This window comes from Nothobranchius furzeri, chromosome 18 (assembly GCF_043380555.1).
Source record: "Nothobranchius furzeri strain GRZ-AD chromosome 18, NfurGRZ-RIMD1, whole genome shotgun sequence".
In the NCBI taxonomy this organism is placed as follows: domain Eukaryota; kingdom Metazoa; phylum Chordata; class Actinopteri; order Cyprinodontiformes; family Nothobranchiidae; genus Nothobranchius; species Nothobranchius furzeri.
In genome coordinates this window covers 11,366,061-11,380,200 of record NC_091758.1, presented here as the reverse complement: position 1 = coordinate 11,380,200, position 14,140 = coordinate 11,366,061, and the positions used below count along the sequence as shown (strand labels likewise).

At 48.1% G+C, this 14,140-nt stretch overlaps 1 protein-coding gene across 2 annotated transcripts in view; it reads left to right on the top strand.

The window, feature by feature from the left end:
- The window catches only part of rab11fip4a (RAB11 family interacting protein 4 (class II) a), a 49,851-nt gene that overhangs the window by 13,108 nt on the left and 22,603 nt on the right, over positions 1-14,140 (top strand). The window contains exon 2 of one of the 2 annotated variants that reach the window (XM_015968968.3): positions 2,123-2,210. The exons of the other annotated variant lie outside the window; for it this stretch is intronic. Within the exon in view, the coding sequence (XP_015824454.3) occupies positions 2,123-2,210 (88 nt within the window). The remainder of the gene's footprint in view (positions 1-2,122; positions 2,211-14,140) is intronic. 2 annotated transcript variants of the gene reach the window in all.

Here is a 14,140-nt window from a genome sequence, read left to right as displayed (position 1 = left end):
TAACGATTAAAATGTCAGCTCATCCATGTGCATCAGTGTGCGTCGGGGTAATTCTTTCAAACCAAGCAACATCCTTGAGTTCATCTGTCAAAACAAACAGTCAAATGGAAATATATGTAACCTGCCGTTTAACTGTTTTGCCTTCCTGTGAAGATTGTTGCAAAGAGAAACAATTAAACTTGATTAACCCCAGAGCCACCCAGAGAACCAGAGCGCATGCGGGAAGATTCCTCCCACTGAAGCGAGTGTTTTCCAAACCCGGTCTCTCAGACAGACTTGTCACTTAGAAAATGTTCCCTGATTATGAAACTTTGGCTGAATAGTGTTTGTTCCTGTCTCCAATGTGGCGACACATCCAGGAGCCGTCTGAGGAGAATCCCAGAATCTCACATCCTCTTCAGCTCATAAAGCCTATATGATTACGCACAAGCATGACCGGTCAACCACCGCAGACCGGGTTGGACCTGTTCAGGTTTACGCAGATAATCTTTACATTTAGAATTGGCATACAGGTGTAAAATTAATGCAGTAAAATATAAAGCATTTTATTTAAATATCCATTCATTATTTTATAAGCACAGAGAGCCGCATCAGATGAATGGAAGAGCCGCATGCAGCTCCAGAGCCGCGGATTGCCGACCCCTGTGCTAGCCTACTTTATTGTCCCCAGCAATTTTTAAACCCCACTCAAGTGTATGGTTATTGTCCCCAGCAATTCTGAAAACAAACTGACGCCCTTGAGTTAAGGAGACCGTGCAAGTGGTGCATGCTGCTGGGTGCTACTGCTGCTGGGTGCTAGTGCTGCTGGCTGCTACTGCTGCTGGGTGCTAGTGCTGCTGGGTGTTAGTGCTGCTGGGTGTTAGTGCTGCTGGGTGCTACTGCTGCTGGGTGCTACTGCTGCTGGGTGCTACTGCTGCTGGGTGCTAGTGCTGCTGGGTGTTAGTGCTGCTGGGTGCTTCTGCTGCTGGGTGCTACTGCTGCTGGGTGCTACTGCTGCTGGGTGCTAGTGCTGCTGGGTGCTACTCCTGCTGGGTGCTAGTGCTGCTGGGTGCTAGTGCTGCTGTGTGTTAGTGCTGCTGGGTGCTTCTGCTGCTGGGTGTTAGTGCTGCTGAGTGCTAGTGCTGCTGGGTGTGAATGCTGCTGGGTGCTAGTGCTGCTGGGTGTTAATGCTGCTGGGTGCTAGTGCTGCTGGGTGCTAGTGCTGCTGGATGCTAATGCTGCTGGGTGTTAGTGCTGCTGGGTGTTACCCCTTCTTTCCACCGGAGCCGTCAGCAGCACGTTACTGCAGCAGCACGTCTTGCTCGCCTAAGCTGCTGCTTGGCCCTTCCCACGAGACGCCAAGCAGCAGGGGAGCAGCTGTCACCGACAGAGCACGAAGTCACACGAGTGTCTTCGTCAGTAAACACAACAACAAGCAGGAGGAAATTACAACATGGCTCCAAAAGGTTTGTGTTTTATGTTCTGTCCGTTTTATAATCACCAATACGGACCTGAAAAACAAAGGAGACTGCTAGCTAGGTGATAACTTCTCACGAGGCCGCACATTTAGTAATTTTTTTTAAAGTTAGCAACGGGAAGGAAGTACGTTTCTTTATTCTGAAAACCTCGGGAGCTTCGCTCCGTTTCCGCGTCCGATTTCCTGTCTGTCCTTCCCCAAAAATGGCGAACTTGACCCGTTTCAGAGGTGTCACGTGTAGAAAATAGATCCGGCGCGTAAGGGCCGCGACATGCTGCTCCTGAGACTCGGCCGACTCGCGCTGCTGACGGCTCCGGTGGAAAAGGTTCTGTTGACCACAGCGGTTCCTATCAGCAGCTATGACGTGCTGCTGCAGTAACGTGCTGCTGACGGCTCCTGTGGAAAGAAGGGGTGAGTGCTGCTGGGTGTGAGTGCTGCTGGGTGTTAGTGCTGCTGGATGCTAGTGCTGCTGGGTGCTAGTGCTGCTGGGTGCTAATGCTGCTGGGTGCTAGTGCTGCTAGGTGCTAATGCTAGACAAACCGCATTTATCATTAGAAAAAATGCGGACAGTTATGACTTACATTTTACACTTTTGATTGGGACTGTATCTCAAACATTTTAAGAATCCACATGAAAATAAAAATCAACCTCATTGTGTGTTTGCAGGTAAAGAAGTTGACCAAACATCTGTGTCCTAATGCTCATGGGATAATTAACTTTAAAGAGTTTTGCCGTGCTCTGTTTGCCATAAAAGGTAAGAGTCGTAAAGGATTTTCTTTAATATTTTTGAAGTAACCTCTTCCTCTCTTTTCAATGTCTGGCAAGGAGTCAAGTAAACTTAATGATTTATATAGATCAGAATTCTTAAAGGAGTATAATTGAATGCTATCTCTATAAGATGTTACTAAATCTATAATCTGTTCTTGCAAACACAAACCTGTCCCCTCAGGTAAACTGTAGACCTGAGTGTAACAGCGTAACAATGAAAAGGAATATTAAACTTCCTGAAGATGGCACCAATAGGGTTTAGATAAACAGAAAACAAGATGGGACCCAATATGGAACCCTGAGGTACACCACATTTAACTGGAGGAAAAAACTTTGTGCCCCTGGTAGGGTCTCCCATGACAAATTGGTCTTAGGTGAAGGGCGAGACAAACGGTTCACAGGATCTTTCATGGAGGTAAAGTCAAAGAGTCGGAGTTCCCGGCCCGGAGGGTTACCGGGGTCCCACCCTGGAACCAGGCCTGGGGTTGGGGCCCGTGAGCGAGCGCCTGGTGGCCGGGCTTTTGCCCATGGGGCCCGGCCGGGCCCCGCTCGAACCGGATACATGGGCTCATCCAACTGTGGACCCACCACCCGCAGGAGGAACATGAAGGGTCCGGTGCAATGTGGATCGGGTGACAGACCAAGGCGGGAGCCTTGACCGTCCGATCCCCGGACAAGAAAACTGGTTTTTGGGACATGGGATGTCACCTCGCTGGCTGGGAAGGAGCAGGAGCGTGTGGCAGAGGTTGAGCGGTACCGGCTAGATATAGTCCGACTCACCTCGACACATAGCATTGGCTCTGGAATTCAAGTCCTTGAGAGGGGTTGGACACTCTCCTTTGCTGGAGTTGCTCCGGGTCAGAGGCGGAGGGCTGGGGTTGGCTTTTTGTTAGCCCCAAGACTCTCTGCCTGTGTGTTGGGGTTTACCCCGGGGGACGAGAGGGTAGCTTCCCTGCGCCTTTGGGTCGGGGAACGGGTCCTGACTATTGTTTGAACTGATATTTGGCCCATAAGCACAGAGTAACCACCCTTTTTGGAGTCCCTGGAACAAGTGCTAGATAGTGCTCCATCAGGCATTCCATTGTCCTGCTGGAGGGACTTCAATGCTCACGTGGGCAATGACAGCTTGACCTGGAGGGGTGTGATTTGGAGGAATGGCCCGCCTAATCTGAACTCGAGTGGTGTTTTGTTATTGGACTTCTGTGCAAGCCGCAGTTTGGCCATAACGAACACCATGTTCGAACATAAGGATGCCCATCGGTACACTTGGTACCAGGGCAGCCTAGGTTGCAGGTCGATGATAGACTTTGTAGTCGTATCATCTGACCTGCGGCCCTATGTTTTGGACACCCGAGAGAAGAGACGAGCGGAGCTGTCAACTGATCACCACCTGATGGTGAGTTGGATCAGATGGCAGGGGAAGATGCCGCGTAGACCTGGCAGACCCAGACGCATAGTGAGGGTCTGCTGGGAACACCTGGCAGAAGAACCTGTTAAGATGGTCTTCAACTCCCACCTCCGGCAGAGCTTTGACCGCGTCCCGAGAGCAGTGGGGGACATTGACTCCGAGTGGGCCTTGTTCCACTCTGTGATTGTTGAGGCGGCTGTCCCTAGCTGTGGTCGCAAGGTGGCCGGTGCCAGTCGTGGTGGCAACCCCCGTACCCGCTGGTGGACACCAGAGGTTCGGGGAGCCGTCAGGCTGAAGAAGGAGGCCTACAGGGCGTGGCTGGTCTGTGGGTCTCCGGAGGCAGCAGACAGGTACCGGATAGCCAAGCTGGGTGCAGCAGTGGCAGTTGCAGAGGCAAAATCTTGGGCGTGGGAGGAGTTTGGTGAGGCCATGGAGAAAGACTATCGATCGGCTCCAAAGAGGTTCTGGCAAACTGTCTGGCGCCTCAGGAGAGGAAGGCAGCAACTTGCTCACACTGTTTACAGTGGGGATGGGGAGCTGCTGACGTCAACTGGGGCTATAGTCGGACGGTGGAAGGAATACTTTGAGGAGCTCCTCAGTCCCACCTATGCACATTCCGAGGAGGAACCAGAGCCGGGAGACCTGGGGATGGACTGTCCAATCTCGGCGGCAGAAGTTGCTGAGGTTTTCAAACAACTACACAGCGGCGGAGCCCCGGGGGACGGATGAGGTTCGTCCTGGGTATCTCAAGGCTATGGATGTTGTAGGGCTGTCATGGTTGACACGTCTCTGCAACATTGCATGGTCATCGGGGGCAGTTCCTGTGGAGTGGCAGACCGGGGTGGTGGTCCCCATCTTTTAGAAGGGTGACCTGAGGGTGTGTTCCAACTATAGGGGGATCACACTCCTCAGCCTCCCTGGAAAGGTCTACTCCAAGGTACTGGAGAGGAGGGTCCCATCGATAGTTGAATCTCAGATTGAGGAGGAGCAATGTGGTTTTCGTCCTGGCTGTGGAACTGTGGACCAGCTCTATACCCTTGCAAGGGTGATGGAGGGGGCATGGGAGTTTGCCCAACCAATCCACATGTGTTTTGTGGATTTGGAGAAGGCTTATGACCATGTCCCCAGGGGCACCCTGTGGGGGACGCTGCAGGAGTATGGGGTGGGTGGCTTTCTGTTAAGGGCCATTCAGTCCCTTTACCAGAAGAGTGTGAGTTTGGTCCGCATAGCCGGTAGTAAGTCGGACCTGTTCCCAGTGAGGGTTGGACTCCGCCAGGGCTGCCCTTTGTCACCGGTTCTGTTCATTACCTTTATGGACAGAATTTCTAGGTGCAGCCGTGGTGTGGAGTGTGTCAAGTTTGGTGGCAGGAGAATCTCGTCTCTGCTTTTTGCGGATGACGTGGTCCTCCTAGCTTCATCCAGCTCTGACCTTCAGCTCTTGCTGGGTAGGTTTGCGGCAGAGTGTGAAGCAGCTGGGATAAGGATCAGCACCTCCAAATCTGAGACCATGGTTCTTGACCGGAAAAGGGTGGCTTGCCAACTCCGGGTCTGGGGAGAGGTCCTACCTCAAGTGGAGGAGTTTAAGTATCTTGGGGTCTTGTTCACGAGTGAGGGTAGGAGGAATCAGGAGATCGACAAGCGGATTGGTTCAGCATCTGCAGTGATGCGGACGCTGAGCCGATCTGTCGTGGCGAAGAGAGAGCTAAGCCAGAAAGCCAGGCTCTTGATTTACCGGTCGATCTACGTCCCAATCCTCACCTATGGTCATGAGCTTTGGGTAATGACAGAAAGAACGAGATCGTGGATACAAGCGGCCGAAATGAGTTTCCTCTGTAGGGTGGCCGGGCTCAGCCTTAGAGATAGGGTGAGGAGCTCTGACATTCGGGAGGGACTCGGAGTATAACCGCTGCTCCTCTGGATCGAAAGGAGCCAGTTGAGGTGGTTTGGGCATCTGGTCAGGATGCCTCCTGGACGCCTCCCCAGGGAGGTATTTTGGGCATGTCCTGCCGGCAGGAGGCCCCCGGGTTGACCCAGGATACGTTGGAGAGGTTACATCTCCAGTCTGGTCCGGGAACGCCTTGGGGTCCTGCCGGAGGAGCTGGTGGAGAAGGCCGGGGAGAGGACGGTCTGGAGCTCCCTAGTTGGGATGCTGCCCCTGCGACCCGGATAAGCGAAGGAAGACGATGACGACATCTGAAGATGGCACCAATAGGGTTTAGATAAACAGAGAACAAGATGGGACCCAATATGGAACCCTGAGGTACACCACATTTAACTGGAGGAAAAACCGAGGTCAAGGAAGTAAAAGAAACAGCAAACCTTCTACCATTGATAGGATTTAAACCAATTTAGAGCAATGGGATAGTATGATCTACCGTGTCAAAGGCAGCAGTGAGATCAAGTAAAACAAGAACTGCAGCACCACCAGAGTCAGCAATTAATAAAATGCCATTAAGAACTTTTAAAGGAGTCATCTCAATGCTATGAAAGCCAGATTGATACAGCTCAAATAGGTTGTTGCTGTTAAGATGATCAACTACTTGATGAAAAATAAGATTTTCCAAGACTTTGGCCAGAAATGTCAATAATGAAATTGGGCGATAGTTGGCAAGGACTCCCGGATCTAAGCCTGTTTTCTTTAGAACAGGTCGCACTATTGCCTGTTCGCAGAATGAGGGCACCACCCCCTCCCTAATAGACATGTTAATAATAGACATTAGGGGTGGGCCCAAAATATCAAAAGCATCACGAAAAAGGCGTGGTGGAATGACGTCTGGTGGACAAGTGGTAGGTTTGATTTTATCAACTGTGCTCTTAAGCTGAGAGAGTGACATTTCCTTAAATGATGTTGTAATCAGGATTCAGATGACGCGAACAGCACACCGGATATTAAAGTCACCCAAATGAAGGACTTTATGTCATGACTGCCTGTCTTTCACCCTCCTCTGCCTCTGCTGCCATGACCTGTTTCCACAGCAACCTCAGCCTGCACCTCATCATCTTCATTCATCTCACCTGTTCCTGTCATCAGCTCATCCCACACACCTGCTCTCTCTGCTATTTAACTCCTAGCCTGCTCTCCATCCAGTGCCAGATTATTGAACGCTCTTTGCCAGTAAATCTTCCAGCATTTCACCTTGGCTGATCTCAGCCTCTGGACCTCGTTTTCACTCCTGACCCCTGCCTTGAACTCTGCCTGCCACCACGACCCTCGCCTGTCTGCTACCTCGTCTCCAGCCTGTTCCCTGTACCTGCTTGTCCGATCTGATTTTGACCCACGCCTCCTCTCCTACTCTGTCTCCTGCCTCACCCTCTTCGGTAACGTCACATCTAATAAAGACTTTTTATTTAACTTTTTACTGTGTTTGGTGTCATCACGGGTCTTCCAAGTTCTGAACGTGACACTTTAAGAGAGATAAACACACCACTCTCCGTCAAACATTTGACAGTTTTATGGCTTTATGACCTTTTATGACCCTCTCCGCAGACCACCTTATGTCAAGATATGATTTATAACTCCTGCTTTAGGACCCTTAGACCTATTAATTGGTTTTCCGTACACCCCTTATGTCAAGATGGGATTTATAACTCAGCTTTAATTGAACTACCATAGACCCCTTTCATCAAGATAGGATTTATAACCCTTTTTGTGTTTGTTTTATGTTACATCCGATGTCCGCTGTGTCACCCCTAGAGCTTTGTGTCAACTTTATGAGCCCCCCTCAGCCCACCATTGGGAGTTCCCTTCCCACAGCACCCTCCCCTCACTCTTTCAGATCTATGACATAATACCCCCATCCCTCCCTTCCTCCAACCATGGTCACCTCTTTAAAAGCTCTGAGCCATTTCAGCGGACAGACAGTGTCAAACTGAGAAAAATCAGCGCTTCAGAATGGTGAAAGGCCGAAGAAATACCTCCAAGAAAATGGTGAAGTAAGAGGAGATGCATGAAGTGTCTACAACGGATGCTTCGACATCTACCCGAGAGGGAGTGAAAGAGGAGAACGCAGAGACACCACCGCTATCACAGACCTTGCTCTGTGAAAAAACCATAGCGATCCGGCAGCTGCCTGCAGGGGGTGGTGCTCCCTGCAAATCTACATTCTACATGTGTAGAATTCAGCTTCCTCCTTTAGGCGGTAAAGAGTCCTTGGAGCAAATCTGGCTGCTGGAACCTTACGGCTACACCGGTAGTTTCGGGTACCGGTTCAGATATGACACTTAAGAGCTGCGTCTAATCCATGATGTGGCTGAGGACGACCCGCTCAAGCAATATTTATCGCATTCAGCAGTTCTCTCCCACAACGACTGGGCAGTGCTCAACCTTGCAGTTCCACGCAGGGTGTACAAAGATGATCGAGAGAGACCTCGTCCGGCTGCAAAACGCAACAGGCCGCAAGCTCTTCCATCGCTGGATGAAATCCAGAATGCCGTGATAGCTTTCAGCGCTTCATGGGAGGGACGGGAGGATGCAGATGGGCAGTGGGTTTCCAAGGCCTCAATCCAGGAGAGAGGATCGGAACTGTTTTTTGTGCTGGAAAACGTGCATGCTGAATGCAGTATTTACTGTCTTTTACAGGTTGTTCCTTTTGAGCCCTGGTATGAGAAAATAGATGAAGTGGCGGATCGTATTACTTCACTTTTTCATACCAGCCGCTGCTGGAAAGACATTCTGACAGTGCGGAAAAAGCTGAAATTATAAACCCCGCCTCGGGGGGAGGGGCGGTGGACGCGTCATCATCATCAAACCACGCCCCTCATCAATGCTTATAAAGAGCTTCCAGCTAGAAACCATTTCATCCCCACAGATCTACCACATCAGCCTAATGGGTTTCTACACTCAGTCAACCCTTGATGAACTATGGACCCCCGACAGCTTTTTCCCGCAACCGAGCTGGGTCTGAAATGCAACGGCAGTCCGCGCCCCACGTCGCATTACCACCATCATTCTTTCCGGAGGATAACTTCCCTCAAATACCCACAATCATGGAGGTTCTGCAGACTGTTTCCGCTCGCGCACCATTCAGAGCCTGGATCGATGAGACTCCTACGAGTCCGGATACTCCGCATCCTTCAGAGACATCAATCCCTGACCCGCCTCCGGTTTCACCTCAACGAAGCAAAATGTCTTTATAAAATCAAAGAAGTCCAGTCGACCTCATTTGAACCCTTCTGGAGCTTCATGACCTGGATGAATGAGAACCTTCACCGGCATATGGCCTAATAGGCAATGTTGTCAACAGCACAAAGTAGAAAATGTACATAAATGATACAAGAAAAACATGTTTGATAATAATCAGAACTATTTTTATCTACTTGGTGTAAAAAGTTACATAAATTGAAAATAAATAAATGACCAAATAAATAAAAAATAATAATAAAATAAAAAGACAAAAAAGTATTATAATTGTTGCAACCATTTTGAGTTTCTTGATTTAGACACTAGGGGGCGGTAAAGTACTACTGAAAGAGGTTGAACCTAACAAAACTGTAATGCATTATTTATTACTTGTTACCCTCATGTTAAAGTCATTCATTACATTACAAGTATTACTGATTTTAAACTGTAAGGCATTACACTACTTTTGCATTACTTTAAGTTACTTTCACCAAAACAGCTTCAATATGAATCTGGTCATGTGACGCTCGGTGAGCTCATGACACATCCAGTGGAAGGTGAAGTGGTGCCTGAGCTAGGATTGCTGTTAAAAACAGTCAGATATAAAAACAGTTCTTTAATAAATTAATGCAACAACAAACTGTACTCTCACCACGCTGCCATCTTAGATTAACTGAGCAGGGAGTGAGGTGGTGGGGGCTCCAAGCCTGTTTTTGTCACGGTGTGGGGGGAAGGTGAGGGAGGAAGAGCAGATCCTTCAGGCAGGTAAATCAACCCAGGCCAGACAGCAGCAGACATTTGGTTCCTCTTTAATGGTCAGGAGTGCAGACACGACAGGGTAGACAGATGTGAACTTAAAGTAACGAGTAACGAGTATGAACCGACAAAACCACAAGCAACACACCAGGCTTATATACACACTGGGATGGGTAATCAGGGAACAAGAGGCAGGTGGACACAATTAAGGAAAAACTCAAGGCACAGGGGAGCAATAATATGACAATTTTGCCTTTCGTCCCCAAATGCCTTGATACGGCCCTGGATGTGGGACTGGCTTTTGAGGGTGATCTGATTCTGTCACATGTGTAAATATTAAATGCTTATATATTATTGCTTGTCACTGGTAAAAATGTGTATCGGGATCATCAGCAAGATGATGTCTTCTTCCGACTCTTGGAGAGTACAGATGCTTTTTTTCTCCTCTCCCTCCCTCCCTCCTCATCCCAAGGCTCTTTGTCCTGTCTTTGTATGGAAACTCTTTCTCCCTATCCCAGCCTGGGTGGGACTGAGACCGGTGAAGGCCGTGGAACTGTATCTAGGAGTCTATGTGCCCTCTAACCCATTATCTCCCTCCCCTGTCCAAACGGAGGTGATGAGCGCTGCCCCATGCAGCTGCACGCACAGAAGTGAGGAGAGTCCCAACCCTACCTCCCCACCTAGTGGACACTTATGTTGTGTAATGTCTGAAGTCTGTGTGCATATCTGTCTGAGGTGGGGTTTTTTTTTGCATAGCAAAGCTATCGTCTCTGTTGAGGGTATCTCTGAAGTGGTGGTGAGTGAAGGCAGGCTGATTTAAAGGGAACACGCGCAGTCTCGTGTCTTCTTCTTGACCAGATGTTGAATGGTCAAACAGTACTTAAACTGACCATTGCTGGACGTTACACTGTAATGCCTTACATTACCACATTACTGTAATGCATTGCTTTTTGCTGTAATTAATTACCTTTTTTTTTCGTGTCCTGTCTGGCTGTGAAGCAAACAGAATGGATGTCTGAATGCTGGTAACAAGCCTTACAGATTTACTCTCAGGTGGAGCATCACAGCGTCTGCTTTTAATGTCACGCCTGATACTTAAAACTTTATTGTTGTTGTTTTTGAATGCTTTGTAATTCCGACCAGACACGGAGACAGAGGTGAAAGAGAAAGGAAAAGACAAAAGGTGGGGAGAAGGGGGGGAAGGGGGGGGGTCCCACAAAAATAAACAATAATTAACAAGAGTCTGCTTCAAGACCTGCAGAAAGAGAAAGAATAGAAGAAAAAAAAATGGGACACACAACAATACATCAGGAGCAATTAATTACTTTTGCACCGCGTTACTCCCAACACTAGAACCTAATACTGGCTTCTAGTGTTTTTTTGCTGTTGGGGTTTTCAGAAGATTGAACACATTTAATGTATTATTTAAAATTGTCTTCAAAAGCAATAATGCATGATTTAGAGCCTCTACATTTACGTGTATCAGTATAAAACTTTGTCATATTTTAATAATGATCTGGTTGATTATACAGTATATGCCTCTCTCAAAGAGTTTGAGTTAGAGAGTAGAGGTGGACTTAACATGCAGCACTCTTATGTTTCTGCATGACATATCTATCACCAGTGGCCTTTTTACCATTAGGCATAGGTCGGCGGCCACCTGGGGCCCCCTTATGTTTGGGGGCCCCCTAGCCCTGACTGCTGGCCCCCCTCTGTTAATGTCTCAATGTACTAAGACGTCGATGCACAAACAGGAAGTTAATGGTAGTCATTCCACTCCAATCCACTTGGTGGCAGTAATGCACCAAATTGTTGTTTGCCAAGTGCCACAAGACCACAAATAATAAGAAGAAGAGAGGCGGGAGCGTTCGTAACAAACTCGAAGCAGTAGTCAAAACAATAAGCATGAAATGGAGTTATCCTAGTTGCTCCATAAGAGAAAGAAGCAGCTTGCTTCAAAAAAGCTTTTATCTTCACTTCTGAAAGTGACGTAGTTTTTCTATGTAAACATCAACAGGACGCAGAAAGGAAAGACAATGGAAAATGTTTAAAGGGAGGAAAACATATGGAAAATAGAAGAAGAAAAAAAGAAAGGCAAAAGCACAGGAGCACTGACAGGAAGAAGAAGGCACTCAAAGGGAGAGAAAAACATGAAAAAAGAGGAGGACTAATAAAAAGGGAAAATAATTCATGTCAGAAGAGGGGAGAGTTTCACAAATCCAGTTAAAGATAAGATTGTAGAAAATTCAGTGTAATGGGGCCCCATGTCTGTGTCCGCCTTGGGCCCCCAAATTACTAAATCCGCCACTGCCTATCACCTTGTGCCTCACGAGTGCCGGGAGTCCCCCTTTCTATACGAGTGGGAACCCCCCATCATCTGCCCTCTAGGCTGTACCACTCCTAACGTGAGGTTGAGGCTGAGGTCTTCCCTGGAACAAGCTGCTGGTGCTGACTGCTCATCTGCTACTGAGCCATTTTTGGCTGTTGAACTGCTGGAAATACAGCTTCAGACACAGGCAAAGGAGTCCTTGTGGAAAACAGCTGGGAACCACTGCCCGGTGATTTCAACTCGTACAGTGGGATGCGAAAGTTTGGGCAGCCATGATTATCCTCTATAAATTGTTGATTGTTATGATAAAAAGTTCACAGGATTTACAGAAAGTGTGCAATAATAGTTTAAACAAAGTTAGGCAGGTGCATACATTTGGGCACCACAAAGAGAAATGAAGTCAGTATTTAGAAGCTCCTCCTTTAGCAGAAATAGCCTCTAAACTCTTCCTATAGCTTCCAGTGAGAGTCTGGATTCTGGCTGAAGGTGTTTTGGACCATTCTTCTTTACAAAACATCTCTAGTTCATTCAGGTCTGATGCTTCTGAGCATGGACAGCTCTCTCTAACTCACACCACAGATGTTCAATAATATTCAGGTGTGGTGACTGAGAAGAACATTCCAGAACGTTCTACTTGTTCCTCTGCATGAACACCTTAGTAGATGCTGAGCGGTGTTTAGGGTTGTCTTGTGGAAAGATCCAGCCCCGGTGCAGCTTCAGCTTTGTCACTGATTCCTGGACATTGGTCTCCAGAATCTGCTGATACTGAGTGGACTCCATGCGTTTCTCAACTTTAACAAGATTCCCAGTCCCTGCACTGGCCACACAGCCCACAGCACGATGGCACCACCACCATGTTTTACTGTAGGTAGCAGGTGTTTGAACTGGAATGCTGTGTTCTTGTTCCTCCATGCATAACGCCCTTGTTATGCCCAAATAACTCAGTTTCATCAGTCTGCAGCACCGTATTCCAGAATGAAGCTGGCTTGTCCAGATGTGCTTTAGCAGACCTCAAGCAGCTCTGTTTGTGCTGTGGGTGGAGAAAAGGCTTCCTCTGCATCACTCGCATGCAGCATCTCCTTGTGTAAAGTGCACCGAATAGCCGAGTGAGTGCGTTTACATGCAGCCAGTAACCCTTTTAAAACCTGAATATTCACAATAACCCGGTTCCGCACGGCCATGTAAACACCGCCAAAAACCCAGGTATGCTCACAAACGGGTTTTTAAAAACCCGGCTACTACACCTGGGGTAACCCTTTTCTAACCCGAATGTTTGGTTGTGTAAACGCATATCGGGATATCCCCATCAAAGCGTGTGTTCTGCGCATGCTCTGTTCGCAAGGAATCTTGGTCTTTTGAGTAGCGAGACGTCTTGTATGTTTAGCGCAGCTCTCTCTATATTTGCCATTTCTTGCTCACGTACTCTCCTTTGAATGAAGGCCAGTATGCACAGTCGTTGTAAGAGCTGCTGGTGGGTCAATACCAGCACTAAAGCGCAAACGCGGTCGCTATCTCTTCCGAACTGGGAAACATGTTGTTGTTTTCACGGATACCGGAACAAGAAGAACCGGAAATGACACATATTGCGTCTTGACGTAGTCCATACGACCTGACGCTACCCCAACATCCGCATTTAAATCGGGTTATGCAAGTTAGAGGTAACTCTTTCTATTTATGCTTGTAAACGGGTTATTCTGATCAACTCAGAAACCCGAATACCGACCTTAACCCGATCATAACCCGGATATTGGCTGCATGTAAACGTAGTCAGTGATGCACAGTGACTCCATCTGCAGCAAGAGGATGTTTTAGGTCTTTGGTGCTGTTCTGCGGGACCGTTTCGCTGCTGTGCATGGGGTGTGGTGGGGGTTGGGTTACACAGGGACTTTGCAAGCTTTTTTAAAGTGTGTGTGTGTGTGTGTTAAGATTTCACTGATACACACACACACACACACACACACACACACACACACACACACACACACACACACACACACACACACACACACACACACACACACATTCTCCTTATTCCACCACAAGGTGTGCACCAGCACCAAAGAGCAGAGACTAGGAGGGTCCAGGGCTTGCCCCTCTGGAGGAAAAGGTTGGAAATTTTATATTTAAAATCATCAGTCTGGTGCAATTTGAGGAAAAAAGTAGTTAAACTTGTCACGATGAGAGCAGGAGGGGGTTAGGACCCAAGATGCAGAACACCAGAACGACTCAAGGCAGGAGCGGTTGAAAAAAGTAAAATCCTTTTTTTAAGGTAGCAGCACAAAATGCACAAAACAGAGACCTAAA